A 26,218-nucleotide genomic window follows, 5' to 3' on the forward strand; every position below is an offset into this window, starting at 1 on the left:
ACACACATACACTAATTCAACCACAGACCACATATAGTATAACATTATGGTATTTCTCTCATGTAAAATCCAGCTAAGTGAATACAATTTAAAATATAGTTTATTTTCTCATAAAAGATGAAAGCCAGGAAGAAAAATAAAGCTTTCAGCACAAGCTTAACATAGCTGAAAGACAACTAACATATTCTATATAGTATTGACAATAGTTTTAGAAATGACAGCCACTGCCAGTTTTTGAATAAAAGAATATTTACTGACTTTCAATACTAATAGACAAGTCACAGCAAATACATTCAGAGCAAATGTACATTAGGAAAACCACATTTAATACATTTTTTGTTGTAAAACTTTCAACTTAAAACAAGTCAAACTACAAATACTTAACTATTCCTGAGATTGGAATCCACAAGTTCCAAATTCACTATTTACATTCAAGAGTTTGAACTCTTCCATATACAGTGCACCAGCTGTAATGATTTGTAGAAAATAAGGTGTCCATTGGCATGTACTGACATAATGAATTGTTTATTTTCATACATCACTGCTGTTCAATGGGCATTTTGTTCATACCACACATCTTGCTATACATGTCAACACAAATATTGGGCTGAATTTTGTGCTGATTGGGCAGGCGCATGCCTGACCCGATTGGGTATGAATTGCGCGATATGATGTTGGGCGAGCATTCCAATGTCATCCTGTGCTTGAGCGATATTTCAGTCGGTGGGTGCGCGCAAAGGTTGGCAGCATGCCCGCTGTCAATTAAGAGGGCAATTAAGCCCATTAACGTCGCAATTGTCTATCATTTTACGTAGCCCTTATGGTCGGCGGATGGGTGAATTGGCCCAGCGGACTTCACATTTTTCAGTAAACATCATCCAAGGGCGGGGTGAGGTTTCTTATATTAAATAAAATAAAAATAGAAATCTGGACAGCATTTTTATAATCTATGTGGGGGTATCTTTCCGGTTGGCAACCGGGGGGGGGGGGGGGGGGGGGGGGGGCGGCGAGGCCCTCTCACCGACGCGTAAACTGACGCGGGATGACGTTGGGCGGAACTCCCGACGTCACCCCACATCATTTTCATTTTCAGGTCAGCAGGGGCGCAGCCTAAATCAGCTGTGCGCCTGCCGACCTGACAACAGCCTATTGAGGCCGTTAATAAAACAATTTAGGTAATTGACAGGGCTGCCCGTCCAATCTTAAGGTTGGTGGGCAGGCCGAGAGCCCTGACAGGCTTCAGGAAAAACATGAAACCTCACCCACAGGTGAGATGAGGTTTCATGAGCTTTTTAAATATATATTAAAGATTTGAGTAAAAATGATGGACATGTCCCAACTCATATGACAGTGTCACAAGAGAACATGTCAGGGAAATTTTAAAACATTTTTCTTAAAAGTTTTAATTCTGAGGTGATCTCCCTGAGGCAGCACTTAGCCTCAGGGAGATCTGTGTGCTATTTCTTGCACAAGCATGAAAGAGTGCACACCCGGCTGAGGGAATCCCCCCCCGCCTGCACAGGGGGCACACAGCGCTTCCTGGCTGACATCATGCTGGGTGGGCCTTAATTGGCCCACTTACGTAAAATGGCAGTGCACCCCTGATTGGGGGTGCCGATCAGAGGCGTGCCTGCTCGCTCCCGCTGCGGTACTTCCCCCCTCAATGGGGGGAAAACTTTTCCCTATACGTTCATGTGCCTGATTGTGATGCTTGGGCACTTTTTTCCTGATTTTAAAAACTTTATTTCCTGGGTTTCGTGTCTGCAGCTCCCTGACGCAACTCACTGCCTTCAGGGAGCTTTCTCTCAGTGCTCGCGTTGATGTCATCGCCCGCCCTCCTCCCAACCGCACCCTGGCAGCGCTGAGCTTTTTAGTGTGCACTTCATGCTGGTTGACCGTTAATTGGCCAGCCAGCATGAAACTATGGTTGGGGGCTGGTCACAGTTGGCAATCCGTTTCCTGACTGCTCCGGGGCCCACTGATCACACCCGCCCGCCGAGCTGAAAATTCAGGCCAGTGTTTCTTTTGTGTTATTTTGAAGCTTTTCATGGTGTTCTATAGGCTGTAAAAATGCAGATTTTGCTGCTAATACAAATACTGCATTCCATTCTGCAGTGGAGCTCAGTCCAACATCATATGGAACTTTGGGGAACTGTGAAATTGGGTTGGGCAGGAGGAAGTGGAAGCAAAACAAAAGAAGCCGGACAAAAGTAGCAAAATACTTATCTAGCAACTTTTGCAACCCCAGCAAATCCCAAAGCACTTCACAGCTAGTGAAATATTTCTTTAAAAAAAGACCTTTATTGTTGTAATGTAGGCAAATGCAGCAGCCAATCTGCATTGCGATCCCACAAATGGCAATGAGGCAAATGACTAGGTAAAGTGTTTTCTTAATGATGTTGGCTGACTGATAAACGTTGGCCAGCGGTGAAAATGAGAGAAACAGATTTGGCTCTATCCCGATAGCTCAACATGTAAATAATCAGCATTAGGTAACACTGGCATAAACCCATTTAAAATGAATGAATTAACACCAATTGGGATATGTAGGCATGAAGAAAGAGCACTTAGCAGGGATTAAGGGGCTTCAAGTGACCTTGGAACCATATTTCATAATAAATCATCACCTTAAGCAGAAAAGAAATTTGTGAATGGAGAGGAAAATAAATAAATGGAAAATACAGATGCACATCAGTGGAAACCAAGCTGGCGAAGGAAAAGGATATTAACAGGAAGAATGTCAATTGCCGAATCAGCAATGTGACAGACTACGTGATAGGGGCAATAGGACAGATACAATGATTTTGGGAGATAGTACAGCAATGGCACACAAGACTCTGTGCACGTGGCATAAATCTGCAGATCAAACAAGTTGCAAATATTTATTTAAGGCTTCTACAAAGTATGTCCTCCACTGTATTTTCACAATTTTTTCTTCAAATTTCATTAATAGCAATACCATTAAAATCCTCTAATCTAAGATGTGCTTGCTGGTGAAGGAAACATGTTTGGAATAGTGCAATCCTTTACAATCTTTCAATTTAAATAAACATAATTAATACAGTACAAAATAATGATTTATCTCCATCCAGGCACTACTGTAATTATCACCAATTTCTCGCCTGACAATAATTTTCAGAAAACAATAGGAACACAAATAAATTAAGGAGAAACAACCCAAAAATGTTTTAGGCTTTGGGCCTAAAAATCTTTATTTCTAATCTGGTTCCTGAACAGTGACAAAATGTTTGACTTGATTATCAAGTCATAAAAGGAATAAAATTAAATGTAAATAAACAACCTGAGAATCACTAAACCTAAAACTAATAAATGTGACAGAAAAGTCAATGGCATTGCAAATGCCTGTAAATAAACTCTTAAGTGGACTGGATCATTTGTCATCAAAGACGACGACACAAGTGACATCAGAATGAACACTTCCTATCAAAAGAATCTATTTCTACTGATTTATTAACTTTATTAAAAATAATGTATTTCAAAAGCTCTGCTATAATAGCGAGAATATGAGGCAGCTGCCCTGGGAAAATCTGTGAAACTAAACCTACTCAAGAACTCCAAGGTGTCAGTACCCTCTCTTTAAAATGTACTTTTCTGCAAGGAGATGATCTTTGTTTTGAGATCGACAATTTAGAAAAGAAACCAGCTCAATCCTTGCGAGTTCATTAGAAAAATAATCTTTTTTGACATGGATCCGATGATGGCTCGCAGCTTACAACAAAACTCCTATCAAGTGCCAAGTAAAATAATAGCACCGTCTTTTCTCAGTGTGAAGGCTATTGATAGCCTAGAAAACATTAAATATTGTGAACAACCTAATTTCCATCACCAACAAAGTTATAAGTAACACATAAAATGGCACAACGGCATGGTTATTTACTTAGACATTTTTTCCCCCTCAGATTCAGTCAAAAGTTATTGTTATTTTCCTCTTTTCTGTGATGTTGTATAGTGCTGCTGCTCTTGATTTAACTGTACAGCGTGAAATGGAAAAGGTTGTAGCCAAAGTAAAGAATAAATACCTATGTTACAGAGATTTTGGCATGGAAAACAATCTTTGGAATGCTAACGCTAAGCCTCTACCTGACTATAGTAGTCCTTAAAATAGTGTAAAGCCATGACAATTCTCTTCATTACTCATGTAATTATCACCATTGTAAACCAGGATTTTTCAGCACTCTGCGGCGTGGATGCGGCGAGCCATTCAAATCTCGGCTGACTTCGGACCAGAGGATCCTGTTGGTGGGAGGGGCCGGAAATTTGGTCATATTAGTATACACAAATTGTGAACCTTGATAATTCTTGGAAAACTATTAGATCAGAACTCCACATAAAGTAAGAAGCGTATTGCAAAACGTTATAGTCCTGTGGGTGGATACTCCACACTGAAGCAATTGATAAAGGACCACTACCTCCCACTCTTCACCTCCACAAATAATTAGTACATGTCCTTAATATATTCTTGCTTCTAGCATTAAACACACAAACTGTAAAATTCAGCACACAGCACCTATGGTTCTTGTCACTGGCAAAAATCTATGCTAATTAATAAAAATAATTACTAAAACAAATACATTATTTATATTACTACAATGAATATATCCTCCAGGTATAATAAGCCATGAGTTATTAATGAAATATGGAAAATTTGCAATATTGACCATGTCATTTCCTCCTTCTTCCAACTTCTCACTTTTTCAATTTAGAAAATCAAAATAGTGTATAAATCTCATGTTAGCAATTCATGAATAAAACAATTTATTGTTTGCATTGAGAATTGGGGCTGTTGCCTGCCAACATGCAATAATAATGGTGGCACATCACTGTGAGTAAATATAAAACTTGTGGAAGCAGTTTTCTTTCTTTATTCCAGGAACAACTCTATCTTATTTAATGAAGTGACTGTAACAACCCTTTGTCTTGCTCCTTTACCACACATTACTTCGATCTGGAGGAATTCCAATTGTAACACATAAGAGAGTTACAAGTACTAAAATGAATTTTAAAAATGCAAATCGCTGGAAATCAGAAATAGAAAATATTGGAAATCCACAAGTTCAGTCAGGGTATATTAAAGGGTACACCTCTGCAATCATTCAAATTCAAATTTCAAACTACAGTCCCTCCTATTTCTAGCAATTGTTGTGAATCAAGCTCAGAGTTCCTGGTACAGCATTTTACCCAGAGTAAATCTCTTGTTCTTGGCAGAAACATTTTGAAACCCAATAGTTTGAAAAGCACATTCCACTGAAGACTTTTTCTACTGGTTTCTCGAGTCATGCCATATAACATAAGGAATCAAATGTTATAAATTGATTTTCTTAAAATATTGTGCACTTGGAAAAAAGATAGAAAAAGGTTTTGACGAAAACCCTATCCTTATTATATTTTTCAGTGTAATTATTTATTCTACTTTACCAATGCAGATATGTGAATAGTCTGTCTTTGATAGAATTCAGCTCACAAAACAAGATGCATAAACATTCATATCACAACTAACAAAGTACTGATGATTTGCTTTTAAAAGAATTACAGTTTCACCTGGTCTCAAATTAAGTTTAAGAGCTTTATAATAATTTTTAATTAAGGGCAATAGTCTTTAAACTATAGGCGTAAACTAAAATATAAAGTTAGCAAGCAAATTATGCTATATTTCCTTTGTGACTTTCATTAGTACTTTTTGTAGAACCCTCAAATATTGACAGATCTGTGGTCAACAAACTGTGCAACTGAGAATCTGAATTTATTTTGGAAGTCGTGTTTGATGACACGCAATCTATATTACTTTCCAGGGCGCCAGGTGATTCATTATTTTGAATCCAGTGGTCACTCTCAGAATCAGATGGGTTTGCTGCATCTGTTCTAGCTGGTGGGGATTCAAAAACAGATGAAATATCACCATCGTTCTGAGATGTCACCATGCACTGCTCTTTCAAAGCACATGTTTCATTATAGCCATCGCTTAACTCAGCAGTAGCTAACTTCTCAGTCATCTTTGTTATTTCATCCCCTGGATTGGATTGGGACATTGATGGATAAATTTGCGTTGTCTGGGAGTCTGTTTCCAAAGGTAAAAATACTGGACTTGCGCAACTATCCTTTCGTTCCACCTGCATTTCTTCAGATTCTCTGGATTTTTTCTCCTTACCAGAGAACTCTGGTGCTGAGGACAGAAGTGGAGTTCCTTGACCTTTTAATTCATCTGTGAATCAACCAAATCTTTTTTTAAAAAATCAATATACCATAATGTTTCCTGAAAAGTTGAAACTATACATACAGGGCAAAGAAGAATTAGGTCAACATCAAGCATCTGTCATTGAGGCTAAAATGCCATTGTATTTGCTTTATAATATATAAAAACTATTGACAGGATAATGATCACACATTTTGACAGGTACATTCATGTTTCGTGGATCAACTATAAAACATCTTTTTCATGAAAAGAACTGAAATAGTAATTAAAATTCAGGATATTTTTTACTTTAAGAGTGTTACAGGCACTCATAGCTATAACTCAGAACAAATAATAATTACAAATGCTTTTGTAAAAGCAAAATACCGCAGATGCTGGAAATCTGAAATAAAAACAGAAAGTGCTCGAAATACTCAGCAGCTGTGGCAGCATCTGTGGAGAGAGAAACAGAGTTAACTATTTGAATCGAATACTCTTCTTCAGAACAGAATACTCTTCAGCATCATGCCAGAACTTTCCACTCTTATTGAGCCACAACTCATTGCATAAATTGATGAAGAGATATATTTTGTGAGCAGTGATGTTTAAATGCAGATCTTCTGGAGCACTGTTCATAAATCCCAGTTTATCTAAAAGCTTGAAACCCATATCCTATCCCACATACTCATTATAGCAGTCCTCATTACAGCTGACCTCATTTGGCACAATATTTCCCAGCACATCAACAATGCGTCACTTCAATGGCCTCCATCACTATTCTCGGCACTCTTAGGTGTTTTCAATAGGAGAAGTAAGAGTTCAACAGTGGAGTTGGTACATCTCTTTAAATGCTGACAAACACATATGCAGACATAAGCAGATTTCCTAACTTGCAACAGTAATCACAAATGGGAGAAGTATAAAATTAACATAACTCAAGCAAAAGCAGTGTCAAGGAAAGATCATTTTTCTTTCTAATATTACTGTGGGTTAATTTAAAGCAGGCTTATGGGGCCTGTGTTGTGTGTGTATGTTTATATGTGTTTCTGTGTCTAGTTTAATTAAACTGCAGGCAGTCAGACTGCAAGGTTTGAATCATCAAAAGGGGTAAGGTGTAAAGCAGGGATTTGAAATTGAGATGGATAAGCTAGGATGAAGTGTCAGCAGATACAGTGTGAATGGAACTTGCATTTTTAGATAAGTTGAGAGGTTGTTTGATTTTCAAAGGGACATGGTAAGATGTTTACAACTGACAAGATTAATTAGGCAAAGTTATTAAGTATATTCTTCTCGAAAGTGCTGGCCATAAAGACATCATGAAAAATTTCTATATTCTGGGAAAAGTAACTTCCAAAGAAAGGTTGAAACAATGGGATTTACAGGTCAAAAGGGAGGAAATATATCTCAAGAAAGATGGAAAGCTGTGTGGGGTGTGGCCATGTGAGGTCTTGAAAGGTGCGCTATGTGAAACAGACTTGTGGGGAAAGCCTCTAGCCACCCTGGAGAAATTTGCTGTTCCAGTAACCAAGGTTTTGTTAAAAGCCTTTGAAGCTCCATTCTCAGATGTTTTATAGATTAAGAGTCTACTCGGAGTGTTGCCTGGAAGGGATGTGTAGTCAGAAGACTAGTTAAGTAGAAATCTTATGAGAACTTTAATAAAATTAAATGTAACTGTGTAACTGTAATGTGTGTTTAAGTTTTCTTTTCTTTTGTTAATAAACATTTTAATTTAATCTTTAAAATCTCTAACGGTAGTAGTAGACTCATTACTTCTGACTTCAAAGCATAAACCTTCTCGTAATAAATACAAATTGCAAAATCATTGGCCAAAAACTTGGCCAAGTTTCCCTTTGAATTTGGTCAGCCTGGTAAATACCACCTGCCATTTCATAACAGAAGATACGAGAGATTTTTTCCTGTTAGAAGTATTGGATAAGGTATTGCAGACTCACAACAAAAAATGTTTTGCTCTGTCAATCAGCTGTTTTAAAAAAAATTGCTGAATTGTAAATTACAAGAATAATTACATTTATGTATCACCTGTCAACATTGCATATGGAGGTTTTCATATAAATTTCTATCTACATCTCCCATTTCTGATGACACTCATCTGGTCTGATTTTTCTATTAAAGTGACGACACTGCAATGGACACCAGCTGACCCTGTGGTGCAAAATTTCTACCACAGTTCCAAGGTCATGCTGTTTTTCTAGAACTGATTCTTTCCTTTCTGAGGCAAGTTTATTATCAGCTATACAGTGAGTGTTTTCTACTTTTAATTGTACATATCTTCCTATCTTATAACTGTTAGCGAACTCTTCTATAGCTGGGAATTCCAGCCTGCTGCCTTCTTGCTGGAATTTGTTGTGCCTCTCCAATGCCTTTTCCTTTTTTAACCAGAGCACTGATGTGCCTTTCCCATGCTTTCTTTCAGGATAGCCATAGCTCCTATATGTGACTGCAGTGTGTCTGTCACCACCCAGTCCTCAAATTATGTTCTGGTCCCCTTCCCCATTCACATCTGCTTCCCCACTCTTCTTCTATGCTGTGTCTCCTTGGCCCTCTGTTTCTGATCTTTGGATTTTCACCATAGGGTGCTTCTGAATCAACCCAGTCTAACTGCATTCTGTCTTCTCTGCATGCCTGGCTCTACTCTGTTGTCCCATCAGTATGTTCTGGTTCTAATTTTTGAGTTTCATCTTAGGAGTGCTACCAATTGGCCTAATCTCACTGTGCCTGATGCTCCCTGATCCAATGTGCATTTGTATTCCTCACATCTTCAGACAGTCAACCATTAAATGCCTTCATGTAAACAAGAAAACTACTGCAAAGCTAATGTGCAAAATTATTTTCAAACATTTAAAATTCCTCATAGGCTTTACACATATGCATAAAATAACTAAAATACATCATACTAATCAGCAGCATCCATTAACAAAGTCCACAAAATGAGATAAATGTCAAATTTCGAATTAACAAAAGGGGTCAACAGGATTTAAGATAACAGAGGTTTCCTCTGTCTACCAGTTGTTGAAAATGATAGCAGGGGACAAATAAGTGACACAATAACAGTCTAGATTTATAAAGCAAGATGCTGGATTATTCAATAGAATAAGGTTCTTTATCTAGTCACACAGAATCACACACAGAATCACAGAGTGCACAAGAGGCCCTTCGGCCCAACAAGTCTGCACCAAAAACATGAGAAACACTTGACCTACCTATCTAATCCCATTTATCAGCACTTCGCCTACGGCCTTGAATGTTATGATGTGCCAAGTGCTCATCCAGGTACTTTTTAAAGGATGTGAGGCAACCCGCCTCCACCACCCTCCCAGGCAGCGCATTCCAGACCGTCACCACCCTCTGGGTAAAAAAGTTTTTCCTCACATCTCCCCTAAACCTCCTGCCCCTCATCTTGAGCTTGTGACCCTTCGTGACTAGTCCATTGGCTTTATGTGAATGACAGGGAAGTTTGTTCATTCATTTATTCACATAAAAGTCAGTTCACCCAACTGCAGGAAAATAATAAACAGGATTACTAAATTAAAAGTTGCACACTCAAATAAATGGGTTTTGAACCTTCAGTTTTGCTGTATTTCATTTTTCAAACAATTAGCACAATTTTTTAAACATGCATAATCTTTAGATTCCTGCACATAAAGAAATTTAACTTGGTCACCAGGCCCTTCCACTCCAATCTCTGATGAAGATATATCACAGCTCTGCATGTATGCTAAACAATGGAAGTAACAAGCTATAGACAGAGCTAAACAATCCAACAACTAACGGATCAGATCAAAACTCTGCAGTCCTGCCACATTCAGTTGTGAATGGTGGTGACCACTTAAACAACTAACTGGAGGAGGGGGGTCCACAAACATCCCCCATCCTCGATGATGACAGAGACCAGCACATCAGCGCAAAAGACAAGGCTGAAGGATTTGCAACCATCTTCAGTCAGAAGTGCCAAGTAAATGATCCATTTCCGCCTCTTTCTGAGGTCTCCAGCATCACAGATGACACATATCAGCAAATTTGATTCACATTATGTGATATCAAAAAATAACAGCAGGCAATGGATACAGCAAAGACTATGGGTCCTGACAACATCCCAGCTGTAACACTGAAGACTTCATTTCAGTACAGTCACGACAGTGGCACTTACTCAACAATGTGGAAAATTGTCCAGGTATGCCCTGTCCACAAGAAGATAAATCCAATCCAGCCAATTATTCAGTCTACTCTCATTCATCAGCATAGTAATGGAAGGTGTCGTTAACAGTGTTATCCAGCAGCACTTACCACCCCCACTCATCGACCGGAAAATGCTGCCCCTTATGTTAGTATCCTAGGCCTATCCACCTTCAGCTGCTTCATCACTGACCTTCCCTCCAACCTAAGGTCAAAAGTGGGTTTGTTCACTGATGATTGCACAATGTTCAGTACCATTTGCAGCTCCTCAGATACTGAAGTAGTCCATGACCATATGCAGCAAGACCTGGACAATATTCAAGCTTGGGCTGATAAGTGGCAAGTAACATTTGTGCCACACAAGTGAAAGGAAATGGCCATCTCCAACAAGAGAGAACATAACCATCTCTCCTTGGCATTCAACAGCATTGTCATTGCTGAATTCCCCACTATCAACATCCTGGGGGTTACCATTGACCAGAAACTGAACTGGAACCAGCCATATAAATACTGTGGCTAGAAGAGCAGGTCAGAGGCTAGGAATCCTGCAGCCAATACTTTATCTCCTGAATCCCCATATTCTGTCCACCGTCTACAAAGCATAAGTAACTTGCCTGAATGAGTGCACCCCCAACAACACACAAGAATCTCTGCACCAACCAGGCCAAAACAGCTCACATGATCAGCACCTCATCCACCAACTTAAACATTCACTCCCTCCATCACCATGCACAGTAGCAGCAGTGCGTACCATCTACAAAATGCACTGCAGCAACTCGTCAAGGCTCCCTTGACAGCACCTTCCAAACCCATGACCTCTACCACCTAGAAGAACAAGGGCAGCAGATGCATGGGTGCATCGCCACCTGCAAGTTCCCCTTCAAGCCACACACCATCCTGACTTGGAACTATTCCGTTTCTTTGTTGTCGCTGGGTCAAAACCATGGAATTTCCTCCCTAATCATACAGTAAGTGGACCTATACGACATAGACTGTAGTTCAAGAAGGTGGCTCACCATCACCTTCTCAAGAGCAATTAGGAATGGGCAATGAATACTTACCTTGCCACTGATACCCAGGCATCAAAAGCTATTAAAAATCTTTGCCCTCCCAATTTGTCTCTGCTCCATCTCTCAACCCTTCTCCATCTGTCTACAATCCACTCTCCTCTCCTGCTATCATTCCCCTATCTCCCACCTCCAATGTAACTGCCTCTTCTTAACCCTAGTCAAATTACCAGCAGTCCCTCCCCATATCTATATTTACCAATGTCTCAACTTCATCTTGTTTATGCATGTGCAAAGCCACAGGAGGTGGAGTAGTATGTAATTAAATACTCCTTGAAGCATGATTAAACTCTGCTGCTGCGGATATCCTTGCATGCCTCCAGAAGTTAGGGAGAAATTTTGGAGAGCTTTGACTTCTTGAGATTTTCCGATAGTTGGTCATTTTCCTCAGTGGGGGATGGGTGGGGCAGGGGGAGGGGGCAAAACCTACAGAGTGGCTTCTATCAAGCTTGATAAAAAAGTAAGACATGCCAAGAAGGTATTCGGAATACACAGTCTCTTTTGTATTCATAATTAAGAGAGCTAAATTGGACAAAAACCTTTGCTTTATTACTTTAAACGTTGTACCCAAACATAGTTGTTACTGTTTGTTCTGGATGCCTATAACAGATGGCAACTTTAATCAACTCCTAATCCAGCTCTCACTCTGTGATCATGGCAATTTCCAAGGCCAGAATTTTATGGTACCATTGTGGTGAGTCATCCTAAGCTCTATTGACTTTGATGGGACCGTAAAATCATGCTGGCATAAATCCTGGCCCAAGTTTCAAAATGGGGTCCAGTGGGAAAAAGTTTGGGAAACACTGGCATACTGTATTGTTGGAGAAGCAGTGGCCAGAAGCATATTGGTTACCATTTTTAGCCCCTCTAGGCACCCAGTGGTGCTACAGAACCAAATTTTGCAACCTAGGTTCCTAGACTGAGGATATCTCAGAATCACTCCCAATGCCACAAACTGGACAAATTAAAAGCTGCTTAGATATATCAGTGCTTGGCTGGAAAATGGAGGGTTTCAGATTCCAAGGACATGGGAGTGAATAGTCTACTGTCGGAATCTATATGGAAACAATTCGTCCACCTAAGAAAAACCTGGGGCAGGATTTTCAGCTTGGCGTGCGGGAGCGCGCCCAACATGCCTGAGTGTGAAATAGCGTGCGATGACACCGGGCGAGCATTCCAACATCATTGTGCACCCCTGTGATATTTTAGTCGGCCACCATACACTCCCAATTCCCCTCATAGGCAGATGGACTATATAATCCTTCCTGTTTTAATAGCTAATTTTATTAAAGGCTGGAAGTATACACAGGAACAAGTGTACACCTGATAAAAGAGCAATAGAGTATTTAATTTTTTTCTAACAATTTAATCCATTTCTGAGCTAAAATAACAAAGCATTTCTAATTCTCTGTCCATTTTCAGAATCATTAAAATTAGTTCTTTTTTCCATAAGTGGACACAGGAAGAAATAGCAGGTTCATTTACTTTGATAATTGGCAAGAGTCTCCGAGTACAAAGAAAATCCTGGAGCAAGATTTTCAGCTTGGCGTGTGGGCATGCGCCCAACATGCCCAAGCGTGAAATAGCGTGCGATGACACCGGGTGAGCATCCCAATATCATCGTGCACTCCTGCGATATTTCAGTCGGCAGCACATCCACCGACAATTAAGAGGCCTATTAAGGCCATTAATCAACCTGTATTTTTCGCTGCCTGTCCAACATTATGGTTGGCGGATGAGCGAATTGGCCAGGCGGCTTTTTGATTTTTTTTAGGAAACTTCATCCACAGGAGGGATAAGGTTTCTGTCAAAAAATGTAAAAAAAATTAAAATTTTTGGGCAGAATTTTTCAAATATACATGTTAAGGTGAGTGAGTCCGCTGTGCGGACAATTTTTTTCCAGAATTTTAAAAGCTTTATTCATTGGTTTTAAAATACTTCAGCTCCCTGAGATGGCTCTCTGTCTTTAGGGAGCTTTCACTGCATGCTCCCTTGCGCGTGCACAGACTTTCGTGCTCACCCTCCTCCCTAACCCACCTCAGCAGCACTGAGCTTCTCAGCCACCTTTCACGCTGGCTGGCTGTTAACTGGACAACCAGCACGAAATCGTGGTCGGGGGCCGATCGCTGGTGGTGGGCCATTTCCTGGCCGCTCCCAGGCCTGCCCACTGTGCCTGCCCGATGACCCGAAAATCCGGCCCCTGGTCTTCATGGATAACTGGCGGACATTTGCCAGGGAAGTATGTTTTTTCCACAAGGGATGTTTTCATCTAAATAAGTTAGGGACTGTTTTTGAAGGCAGTAATTGTGAGGCAATTGAGCTAATTGGGATCAAGACATAAAAAGCTAATTTTGTATGCAGTTCCTATAGGACTGGAAACCAAAGTGCTACTGATGGCAATATTCAAAACTTACTTAGTTCTAATTACAAGGAACAAGGCAATTTAATTAGGCAAAATCACATGAGGCAACAAAAAAATTCCTTAAAATGTTTCGATGTAAATTGTAGAATTACAGACATTATGTAGTTATGGCAATGGCTGGATGTAAAAGCCAGCCCAGGGGTTCAGTTTAAAAGGTATAGGCGATTCTGATTGGTAGGACATGTTATAAAATCATAAATCGAGCTCTATTTATAAAAGAGGACGCAGTTGTGATAAAGAGAGGATATTAGTCAACAAAGAGTAGCTGAAACAATTTGTATTAGAGAGTTGGTTAAAGTTGCCACATGTTATAGGCATCCAGGACAAACAAACAACTATATTTATATAGGAGCTTTAAAGTAGTAAATCAGCTCAAGGCACTTCACAGGAACATTACAAAGCAAACTTTGACACCCATCCACATAAGGTGATTTTTGGGCAGATGGCCTAAAGCTTGATCAAAGAGAAAGTGCCAGAAAAACTCAGGAGGTATAGCAACATCTGTGGAGAGGATGGTGGGGCTGAAAACAGGAATGAGAGTCTTAAAATCGAGGCACTGATTGAGCCAATGTAGGTCAGTGATTACAGATGTGATGGGTAAATAGCACTTGGTGCAAGTAAGGACATGGGCAACAGAGTTTTGGATCAATGCAAGTCTGCGAGTAGAATGTGGAAGGCCGACCAGGAGTGCATTGGAATAGTCAAATCAAGACTAAAATGGATCAGAAAGATGGAGAGTTTATTTTGCAAATTATAAAAGGCAGTAAAAGTGTAGTGCAGTTGTCATGGGGGTTCTTAATTATCCATCCATTAAATGGACATAGGGAGGAACCATGAAGGGAAAACAGCAATATTTGTTAATATGGTCAACAATTACTTCTCAAGTGAATATGTTGGGAAGATTGCTAAAGAAAATAATCTAGTCTTGAGTCTTTAGATTTAGTCTTTAGTAGTGACTCTGAGATGATATCTGATTTATGTGGGGGAGAATCAATGCAAAAGTTTAATTGCATCATCTGATTGTCAAATCTGAGCCCAAATTTGGGAAGGTAGAAATGACTATGATATTGAATAAAAATAACTGTTTATTTAAATGCACATTCATGGAAAGGAAAACCTGTATATTCCTTACATACAAAAGGCAAGTACAGAATAAATGAAAGCTGAAATGGGAAATTTTTTCTTAGTCATTCATGGGATTTGGGCGTCGATGGTTAGGCCAGCATTTATTACTCATCCCTAGTTGCCCTTAAGAAGGTGGTGGTGAGCTGCCTTCTTGAGCCACTGCTGTCCTCGTGGTGTAGGTACAGCAATAGTGAAGGAATAGTGATATATTTCCAAGTCAGGATGGTGAATGGCTTGGAGAGGAACTTCCAGGTGGAAGTGTTCCAATGCATCTGCTGTTCTTCTCCTTCTAGATGGTACCAGTTGCAGGTTTGGAAGGTGCTGTCTAAGCAGGCTTGATGAGTTCCTCCAGTGCAACTTGTAGATGGTACATACTGCTGCCAGTGTGCATCGGTGGTGGAGGGATTGAATGTTTGTGGATGTGGTGCCAATCAAGTGGGCATATTTATCCCGGAGGCTGTCAAGCTTCTTGAGTGTTGTTGGAGCTGTACTCATCCAGGCAAGTGGAGAGTAATCCATCACACTCCGGACTTATGCGTTGCAGACGGTGGACAAGCTTTGGGGAATCAGGAGGTGAGCTACTCACTACAGGATTCTAAGCCTCTGATCTGCTCTTGTAACCACAGTACTTATATGGTTAGTCCAGTTCAGTTTCTGGTCAATGGTAACCGCACCCCTCACCCCCCACCCCCCCCGGATGTTGATAGTGGGGAATTCAGCAATGGTAATGCCACTGAAGGTCAAGGGGCGATGGTTGGAGTCTCTCTTGTTGGAGATGGTCATTGCCTGGCACTTGTGTGGCACGAATGTTACTTGCCACTTATCAGCTAAAGCCTGAATGTTGTCCAGGTCTTGCTGCGTTTGGACATAGACTGCTTCAGTATCTGAGGAGTCGCGAATGATGCTGAACATAGTGAAATCATGAGTGATCACCCTCACTTCTGACCTTAAGATGGAGGGAAGGTCATTGGTGAAGCCGCTGAAGATGGTTGGGCCTAGGACTACCCTGAGGAACTCCTGCAGTGATGTCCTGGAACTGAGATGATTGACCTCCAACAACCACAACCATCTTCCTTTGTGCTAGGTATGACTTCAACTAGCAGAGTGTTTCCCCCCTGATTCCCATTGACCCGAGTTTTGCTAAGACTACTTAATGCCACACTTGGTCAAATGCTGCCTTGATGTCAAGGAAGTCACTCTCACCTCACCTCAGGAGTTCAGCTCTTCAGTCCATGTTTGAATCAAGGCTGTAATAAGGTCGGGAGCTGAGTGATCCTAAGTTTGTATGGAACTCAACTTAAAAAAAATCATTTGGCATTAAGTGAATAACCGATAGGGAAAATTGGCAAGGAAGGACAACTAAAGCCACTATTAGAAATAATAAAAAGGTACCAGAAAGATGGAATGTTGGCAGGAATAGCAGCAATTTTAAAGCTTTTTCAGTTATGTTTGAAGGTAGAAAATGATAAAAGACCACATTGGTCCTCTGAGAGATTGAAGCACGGCACATTAGGTAAGAGGATCAGCGCTGAATGGATTATTTGTAATGATTTTCACGACTGAAGATAATGCTACAGTAACAATATAGCTGCTAAAATCGATTCAATAGAAGTAACTGCAGAATAGTCTAAACTGGGATTAAGGCACTGTCAATTCCTCTGGGTGATCATAAATCCCAGCCCTTATAATGTGTTCCAGCATCTCCCTGCAACAGACATCAAAGTGACAGGCCTATAATTCCCATGATTCCTTTCACTTCTGAAATATTTGGAACACATGAGCCTCTCTCTGTTCACCGAACATGCTGCAAAACATGATACTATTTACCCCAGGGTGCTGAAGAGAACGGCAGATGTATTCTGTGAGTACTAGTTTGTTGATTCAATAGCTCTTTGATTTGGGGCAATTCCAGTGAACAAAGAGGGGCTCATGTGTTCTAAATATTTAAGAAGTGGTAGGAATCATGGGAATTATAGGCCTGTCACTTTGATGTCTGTTGCAAGGAGATGCTGGAACACATTATAAGGGATGTGATTTACTATCATCCAGAGAGATGGACAGTTACTAGGCAATGATAAGCACAGCAATAGGAAAACAAAGGTCCTACTTCACTAACCTGATCGAATTCGCAGAGGTAGGAGCCAAAATAATGAATGAATGCCTTTATATCTGGTTTCCAAAACACCTTCACTGAAGTATGATATGGAAGGCTACTGGAAAAGATTACATGATAAGGGCTTGGCGGTCAGGTATTATATTGGATAGGTGGAGGGTTGTCATCAATGCGAATTGATCTGTACAGAGTGAGGTCGCAAGTGGAATCCCACAGTGCTCTGCATCAGGAGCACTGATGTTGATAATCTCCATTATTGATTTGGATGAGGGCATTAATGGAATTATTTAAGCCGGCCAGGCTGTATTTGCCTTTACAAATAGTGATGAAGAAGTTCTAATTACATTTACCCACCAGTTCCCTTATCCCTTCAACCTTTTTCCTTTATCACCTATCCAATCCAATCCAATCTTGATTACAACCGATAGGGGGACTTTTAACCTACACAGGGCTGCATGTGTCAAAATGGTGGGGGGGGGGGGGGGGGGGGGGGGAATTGTTAAAGATGGAAAGAATGCCACTGGGTGGAGTCTTCCGTGCCTGCTGGCACCAGGCGGGTGTCTGGCAGCATGAGCGGATAACATGGCGAGAAGGCCAAAAATCAGTTTCACAACGTCATGAAACCAGTTTGCGGTGGTCTGCTCAGCCCATCAATGGCAGGCCACATTTCCCGCCATCAAATGCCGGGAACCTCATTGTAATACATTAGCATATCATTACAAGACCAACCTGCCGGACTCAAACCCTCACACTGGATTGTCCGCCCACATCGGCGTGCAAGGTGTGCGCTTGGCAGGCTGCACTTTGGGAGGAGCCCGGGGGTGAATGCACAGCAACGTTCCGCAGCGCTCACGAGGGTCGGCTGTTGGACATCATGCTTGAGGCGTCTCGGTAAACAAGGGCTGCCCTGCAGTTGAGGCGAGTTTTTGGGGGAGGAGAGCAAGGGCTGCCCTGCGGTTGAATATAGTGCACAAGCATGTGCGGGGTGGAGGGGAGGGAAGTGGCCATGCATTAGGGAAACCTTGTACAAAGTGACCATTTCTGCAGCTGAGACAGTTCAGGTGCGGCCACATTGATATGCGTGGAGTCAGGCCCCTAGCTTATCTGCCCACTCAAGCAACGCAGAGGCATAAAAGTGCCACCAAGTGCTCCAAGCTTTTCAACCCTAGGCACAGACTTCAAGCTAATTTGCATTTTAGTGGACTGCAGAACAGTTGGATGACTGGGCACGTTATACAATCTCCTTGCTAAAGCTGGCCGTGGAGCAGTCACTGATGGAGGTGCTCACAGCCCCTTTCAATTTTATCATCCTGGTTTGGACCAGTCTCCCTGATGGTTCAAGCTAACAGTGCAGCCTTGCAGTGTGGGTTAGGAGAATGCCTGCGCCTGAGCTGAGAACACAGCATGAAGTCCAATGGGCAAAGCTGCTGCCAATCTGTCAGATGGAGTGGGGTGGAAGTGGGTGGGGTTTCGGGCAGCCATGCAGCACACGAAACTCTGGTCATCTAAGTGGTGCAGCACTCTCTGGGATGCGTTAAGGGGCCTTCAGACTTAAGCAAGAGAGATTCTTAGTACACCCATGCTAACACACGTGTCTCTCTTTTTCATTCAGCAGTTGGAGTACACCATGAGCATGGAGCCTGGTGAACCAGCTGTATGCCTTGTGGTATACAGAGCAAAGACGATGAAGAAGACAGCGACTGAGGTTTTTGGCTGTGCAGAATGAGGAGCAGCACCCTCAGGTAGAAGGGGCGGCTGGGGCTCCCACACATGCCGCTGAAGAGCCACAATGAGCTATCACTGGTCGGCACCTAGCTAGATCCAGGGTCATTAAATTCCGCCCTTCATTTCTGCAGGTGACTTTGAACCAGTGTCATCAAAGACTGCGCAAGTCCAGGGAACTGGTTGGTCATATCTGTCAGCTACTGCAGGATTTGGCACCACAGGGACTTGGAGGGCATCCACTGCCAGTGGCCATGAAAGTGACCGCGATGCTCAATTTTTATGCCAGTGGCTCCTTTCAGGGTTCCACAGGTGATCTCTGTGGGATATCACAAGCCTCCACCCACAAATTCCATCCATGAGGTCACAGATGCCATCTTCGTGAGAGCACACAGCTTTGTGCATTTCACCTGGAATCAGGAGAGCCAGGATGCAAGAGCGATTGGATTTGGCCAGGTCTCAGGTTTCCCACAGGTGTAAGGTGTGATCGACTGTACTCACGTGGTGCTCAGATCTCTGCCACAACAAGGGGTCAACTGTATCAACTGCAAGGCCTTCCATTTGCTGAATGTGCAGCTGGCGTGTAACCACCACAAACACATCCTGCAGGTCTATGCACGGTTTCCAGGGAGTGTTCATGACTCTTACCTTCCCAGTCGGTCACAGATCCCTGACGTCTTCCAGGGTCCACAGAGGCTGCAGGGACGACTCTTCGGGGACAAGGGCTACCCACAGAGGATGTGGCTAATGACACCCATGCAGCAGTGTCAGACTGCAGCAGAGAAAAGGTATAACGGGACTCATGCTGCAACTCGCAACTTGGTGGAACAAACCATCCAAATGGTGAAAGTGAGGTTCTGGTGCCTGGACCAATCTGATGGGGCCCTGCAATATAGTCCACAGAGGGTGTCAGGTGTCATTGTCGCTCTTTACAACCTGGTGCTGCAACGGGGAGAGGAGCTGACAGAGGAGGAGCTGGAGGATTCCTCCAATGAGGAGGATGTCGACGGGGATGAGGATGAGGAGGTCCTCAAAGGCATTGATGATGGCGATGAGGCCCTCCTACTGGCCAGACAATGCAGGCATGCTTAGGAGGTCCTCATAGGTGCTAGATTTGTGGAGGATAACAATGACATGCAGTGAGGAAACACCATAGAGCCTCACATTGTATCTGTGAACATCTGACTCCAATCTGGCTTATGGCAATGCACATACTCTCTGTGATAAGGCTCTTGTCATAGAGGTGTAGTGGAGGCCCCAACAGTTGCTTGATTGCAGGAGGATGATGATGACATGCATAGATCCATAGATCTCCACATAGCCTCTGAGAATGTCTGACTCCTATCTGGCCGAGGGCCTCTTGCTTACGCTCTGTGATCAGGGTCATATTATAGAGCCGCAACCCTGAACCTTTAAATGCACCTGATCCACCTTCAGCACCTGACCCATTCAGGAGCACAGTGTTACTGGTCACAGATGCTGAAGAGATGGGGGCCCCATCTTCAAGGTGCTGAGAGCACACAGAGAGAATTACTGAACTCGGTGACACCTGCCCACGACATTCTGGTAGCAATGACAAGCACCATTGAGGTACAGCCATCAGTAATGTGTCCAGAGAGTGTGAGGCCAGGCCATCACTTTGGTCTGAAGGCTGCAGAAAGCACAGGGAAGAGGCCCTGGACTGAGACACCTGCCTTTATCTTGTGCAGGAAGGTTTCACATCTGAGTGACTCGAACACTGCTCATCAAAACAAAGAACCATAGGCAGGGAGACATTGTTGACAGTTTATTTACAATAGTGAACATTATGTACAAGTGATTAGCACCCATGCCCAGGCTGTGCATCTACATCTTCTTAACCTTCCTAACCCTGCTGCTACGTCTTGGTGCTCCCTGGACATTCACAGCAGAGGTGGAGGCAGCCTGCTGACTGCTACACCCTGTCTGTAATGACTTTGGCAGGCGTCCTCTGGAGGGCCGAGACCCAGAGGGCTCTGGCCTGCTTTCGGGGTCCTGCTGTGTGGCAGTGGCACCCTCCTCGACCTGTGGAGCTGGAGCTGCTGAGGTCACAGGAAGAGGGGATTCAGATGGGCTGGACACTCTTGAAGTCACCTGAATGGATGGGCCCAGGGTGTGCACCTGCTGATCCTCCTCCCTATGGATGCCCAAGGGCTCCTCCTTGAGGAGAAGGAGTAGCTGGAGTGAGATTGAGCTGCCCCACACTCCTCTTGCGTACACACTGTTGGAGGCGAACTATGGCATCAGCGATGGAGTTCAGACTGTGCAGGAGTGACGTACTAGACCAAGGTCTCCAGGCAGCCGCCATCCTACCGGTGTTGACCTCAGTGTGTTGGCATGCCGGCACTGTCACCTCAGACTGAAGGCAGCGGACTCCTCCATCATGCCTTGCAATCTAAGGAGTACAGCAGACATCCCTTCCTGATGTTCCTGAGCTTGCCTTTGCAGCTCCAGCAACTGTGACATGACTGAGTCCAGAGACTCATCATCTGACTCGGATTCAGCAAATGTCTGGCCTCCAGCAGTCCTCCAAGTGCCAGGGACCTGGGAAATCCCTGCCACCGCCTTCTATGGATCAGACAATGCGACGTGATTGTGATCCCGAGGCTACTCTAAAGGTAGGTCCCATCGAGACGTGTGTCTCTGCACTGGTGGAGGGTGTGGTTGAGCGCTGTGATGGGACTTCAAGGAGGGTGCCTTCAGATTCCTCTTCAGAGGTTTCTTCAGGGTTTGACTGGAAGCCCTGGGTCATGGACTCCGTTGGCTGTTTCCCAGGTCTGCCTGTGAAAGCAAGAGAGATAATTAGTGCATGGCAATGGCCTGTGAAATAGGACACATCAGTGTCTGATGGATTTTTTTTTTAAAATGGGTAGTGCTTTACTTAAGCTCTATCTGTTTCAAGAGCTGAGCAGATCATCCCTCGGGATATTTCTGTGCTGTTCATGTCAATCTAATCAATTTTGATCTGACAGACATCCATCAGACATCCAACCCCATAGAAGTATATGTGTTGCACTGCTAGATCCTCACTTGGTAAAGCAGCGTCGACCTCACCATCAGCACAGGAACGGTCCAGATCATCGCCGGCCAGTTGGATGGCTCTGTTTTCAAAGTCCATGAGGACCTTGATTTCAGGCATTCCTCCACCGGTCTGTGACCTCTCCCTGTTGTTGTGTGCTAGCTTGTCCTGCTTGAATAGAGATGGAGAGAGTGTAAGCAGGATGTCTGCCAGGTCAGATGATAAATATTCCTGGCATGTGCGGGTGGTGAGTGGTCCCATGGACGGGATGAAGACAATGAAGGTGTGAGTGAGAGAGTGAATGGTGATGTCCCGCCAACTGGCAGTGAGTGAGGGCCTTGAGGATGTGCGATGGGTTTGTGAGAGTGATGAGTGGAGTGGAGGAGATTGTTCATCCTCTTGTGGCATCCAGTGGCTGTCTTCTTTTGCAGGGCATTGGCGCTGACTGTCACGGCCTCCCAAGCCATTGGTGATGTTGCTGCTCATCCTGCAGCCAGAGTGGGAGTAAAGGACATTGTGGTGGGCCTCCATGGTGTACAAAGGTCGCTTGAGGGATGCATCACTGAACCTGGGACCTGCAGTCTTTTTGCCTTTCGGGGCCACGTCTTCTGTGCAGCAGTCCTGGGCTGGAAGTACTGAGAACTGTGCAAACAGCTGCACTTTAAATGTGGCGCCCGATGTGATGAAGCAACAAGGTGATGATGTAGCGGGCAAATGAGACCCCACCCACCATCAAAACAGTGTGTTTCCCAGGAATGCATGAGCAACGTTGCAGGTTTGGGATGATATGGTGTGAGAAGCTGCCATTGTGGCCGGCGCATAAAACGTCATTTCTCCCACCCGCTACCGCACTTAGTGCAAATCTGGGCTGATTCCGGCTGCTCTGTTGGAAACCTGACATGATCCCACTGACTTCTGGATCTAACTGTTGCCATTTGAAAGCATATGGGAAACCTCCATGACATAGGCATGTCAGCGATTATCATTTTTAAAAATTCATTCATGGGAAGTCAGCGTCGCTGGCTAGGCCAGCATTTATTACCCATTGCTAATTGCCCTTGAGAAAGTGGTGGTGAGCTGCCTTCTTGAACTGCTGCAATCCATGGGGTGTAGGTACGCCCACAGTGCTGTTGGGGAGGAAGTTCCAGGATTTTGACCCAACGACAGTGAAGGAATGGCCATATATTTCCAAATCAAGATGGTGAGTGGCTTGGAGGGGAACTTCCAGGTGGCGGTGTTCCCATTTATCTGCTGCTCTTGTCCTTATAGATGGTAGTGATTGTGGATTTGGAAGATGCTGTCTAAGGAGGCTTGGTGAGTTTCTGCAGTGCACCTTGTAGATGGTACACACTGCTGCTACTGTGTGTCAGTAGTGGAGGGAATGAATGTTTGTGGGTAGAGTGCCAATCCAGCAGGCTGTTTTATCCTGTACGGTGTCAAGTTTCTTGAGTGTTGTTGGAGCTGCACTCACCAGGCAGGCGGAGACTATTCCATCATACTCCCGATGGTAGATGGTAGACAGGCTTTGGGGAGTCAGGAGGTGTGTTACTTGCCACAGGATACCTAGCTTCTGACCTGCTCTTGTAGCCATAGTTAGTCCAGTTCAGTTACTGGTCAATGATAAGCCCCAGGATGTTGATAGTGGAAGATTCAACGATGGTAATGCCATGAATGTCAAGGGGTGACGGTTAGATTCTCTCTTCTTGTAGGTGGTCATTGCCTGGCACTTGTGTGACATGACTATTACTTGCCACTGGTTAGCCCATGCTGCATTTGGACATAGACTGCTTCAATGTCTGAGCAGTCACAAATGCATAATATTCAGCACCAATGGTGAGTGAACATCCCCACCTATTACGGAAGGAAGGTCATTGATGAAGCAGTTGAAGGTGGTTGGACCGAGAACAATACCCTGAGGAACTCCTCCAGTGATGTCTTGCAGCTGAGATGATTGACTTCCAACAACCACAACCATCATCCTAAGTGTGACTCCAACCAGTGGAGAGTTTTCCTCCCGATTCCCATCGACTCCAGTTTTGCTAGGGCTCCTTGATGCCACTCTCGGTCAAATGTTACCTTGATGTCAAGGGCAGTGACTCTCACCTCACCTCTCAAGTTCAGCTCTTTTGTCCATGTTTGAACCAAAGCTGAATGGCCCTGGTGGAATTCAAATTGAGCATCAGTGAGCAGGTTATTGCGAAGCAACTGCAGCTTAATACACTGTTGGTTACCTGTTCCATTACTTTACCAATGATGGAGAGTAGACTGATGGGACGGGTAATTGGCTGGGTTAGATTTGTCCTGCTTTTTGTGCATAGGACATACCTGGGCAATTTTCCACATCACTGAGTAGATGCCATTGTTGTACTGGAACAGCTTGGCTAGGGGTGCAACAAGTCTGCAGTACTATTGCCGGAATATTGTCAGGTCCAATAGACTTCAGTATTCAGTGCCTTCAGCTGTTTCTTGATATCACATGAAGTGAATCGAATTGGCTGAAGACTGGCATCTGTGATTCTGGGGACCTCTGGAGGAGGCCAAGATGGATCATCCACTCGGCACTTCTGGCTGAAGATTATTGTGAATGCTTCAGCCTTATCTTTTGCATTGTTGCGCTGGGCTCCTTCATTATTGAGCTTGGGGATATCTGTGCAGCCTCCTCCTCCAGTGGGTTGTTTAATTGCCCACCACCATTCACAACTGGATGTGCCAGGACTGAAGAGCTTAGATCTGATTGGTCGGTTGTGGGATCGCTTAGTCCTGTCTATCGCAAGCTGCTTACGCTGTTTGGCATGCAAGTAGTCTTGAGTGTAGCTTCATCAGGTTGACACCTCATTTTTAGGTATGCCTGGTGTTGCACTTGGCATGCCCTCTTGCTCTCTTCACTGAACTAGGGTTGGTCCCCTGGCTTGCTGGTAATGGTACAATGGGGGAAATGCCGGGCCATGAGGTTACAGATTGTGGTTGAATGCAATTCTGCTGCTGCTGATGGCCCACAGCGCCTCATGGTTGCCCAGTCTTGAGTAGCTAAATCTGTTCGAAATCTATCCCACTTAGCACGGTGGTAGTGCCACACAACACGATGGAGGGTATCTTCGATGTGATGGTGGGACTTTATCTCCACAACGACTGTACGGTGGTCACTCCTACTGATACTTCATGGACAGATGCATCAGCAGCAGGCAGGTTTGTGACGATGAGGTCAAATATGTTTTTCCCTCTTGTTGATTCCCTCATCACCTGCCGCAGGCCCACTCTAGCAGCTATGTCATTTAGGACTTGACCAGCGGTAGTGCTACCAAGCCACTCTTGGTGATGGACATTGAAGTCCCTCACCCAGAGAACATTCTGTGCCCTTGCCACCCTCAGTGCTTGCTCCAAGTAATGTTCAACATGGAGGAGCACTGATTCATCAGCTGATGGAGGGCAGGACATGATAATCAGCAGGAGGTTTCCTTGCCCATGTTTGACCTGATGCCGTCAGACTTCATGGAGTCCAGGGTCAATATTGAGGACCCCAGAGTAACTCCCTCCTGACTGTACACCACTGTGCTACCACTACTGCTGGGACAGGATAGGCCCAGGAATAGTGATGGTGGTGTCTGGGACATCATCTATAAACTACGATTCCATGAGCTGCTTGACTAGTCTGTGAGACAGCTCTCCCAATTTTGGCACAAGCCTCCAGATGTTAGTAAGGAGGACTTTGTAGGGTCGACAGGACTGGTGCCTAAGTCGATGCTAGTTTCATTTCTTTTAGTCTTGCTGAGCCATTTAAGAGTCACATGTAGGTCCAGGTAAGAACAGATGTGTTTTTACAACAATGGTTTTTCATTTCGCCCCCCACTGCCACCTGCCACCCCCCTCAAAGTGGCAGTTCTTAAAAGATTTAAATCTGAATTGTGGCTTTAACTACCAATGCCTGGGTTTCCAAACTATCTGAAACTCACCAGGGTCAACAATGAGAGAGCACACTGGGAATTGGCAGGACTATGAAATTGGCAGGCTGGAAAATGTTTTAATATTGAACTATTGCAGCTGTTTTGTCTAAATGAAAGACTTTTGCCTATGGGACTTGTTCTGACAGTGTGCTTTCAGGGCTTTGGCAGTCGTTTCTGCTACCTTGTGGTTTTCTGCCTTTGATCTCACTTCCCAGATTCAGCAACAAGGAAAATAGGAACTTAGGAGCAGGAGGAGGCCATTCAGCCCTTCGAGCCTATCTGCCATTCATTAAGATCATTGCTGATCTGGTTGTCGTCTCAAATCCACTTTCCTGCCTGCCCCCATAACACTCGACTCCCTTGTCTATCGAATATCTGTGTAACTACTAATGAGGCCAGTCAGAACA

The 26,218-nt window shown here is 43.7% G+C and overlaps 1 protein-coding gene across 5 annotated transcripts in view; it reads right to left on the reverse strand.

Moving 5' to 3' along the window:
• Window positions 1-2,868: 2,868 nt before the first annotated feature.
• ccdc149a (coiled-coil domain containing 149a) overlaps window positions 2,869-26,218 on the reverse strand; it is a 168,086-nt gene continuing 144,736 nt past the window's right edge. For 4 of the 5 annotated variants that reach the window (XM_041195894.1, XM_041195885.1, XM_041195875.1 and 1 more), the window contains one exon: window positions 2,869-6,220. In XM_041195894.1, coding sequence (XP_041051828.1) covers window positions 5,661-6,220 — 560 coding nt within the window. In that variant the 3' untranslated portion in view covers window positions 2,869-5,660. The remainder of the gene's footprint in view (window positions 6,221-26,218) is intronic. The other variant, XM_041195902.1, reaches the window with a different exon arrangement.

The sequence above is a fragment of the Carcharodon carcharias genome, chromosome 1, assembly GCF_017639515.1.
Source record: "Carcharodon carcharias isolate sCarCar2 chromosome 1, sCarCar2.pri, whole genome shotgun sequence".
NCBI classification, from domain to species: domain Eukaryota; kingdom Metazoa; phylum Chordata; class Chondrichthyes; order Lamniformes; family Lamnidae; genus Carcharodon; species Carcharodon carcharias.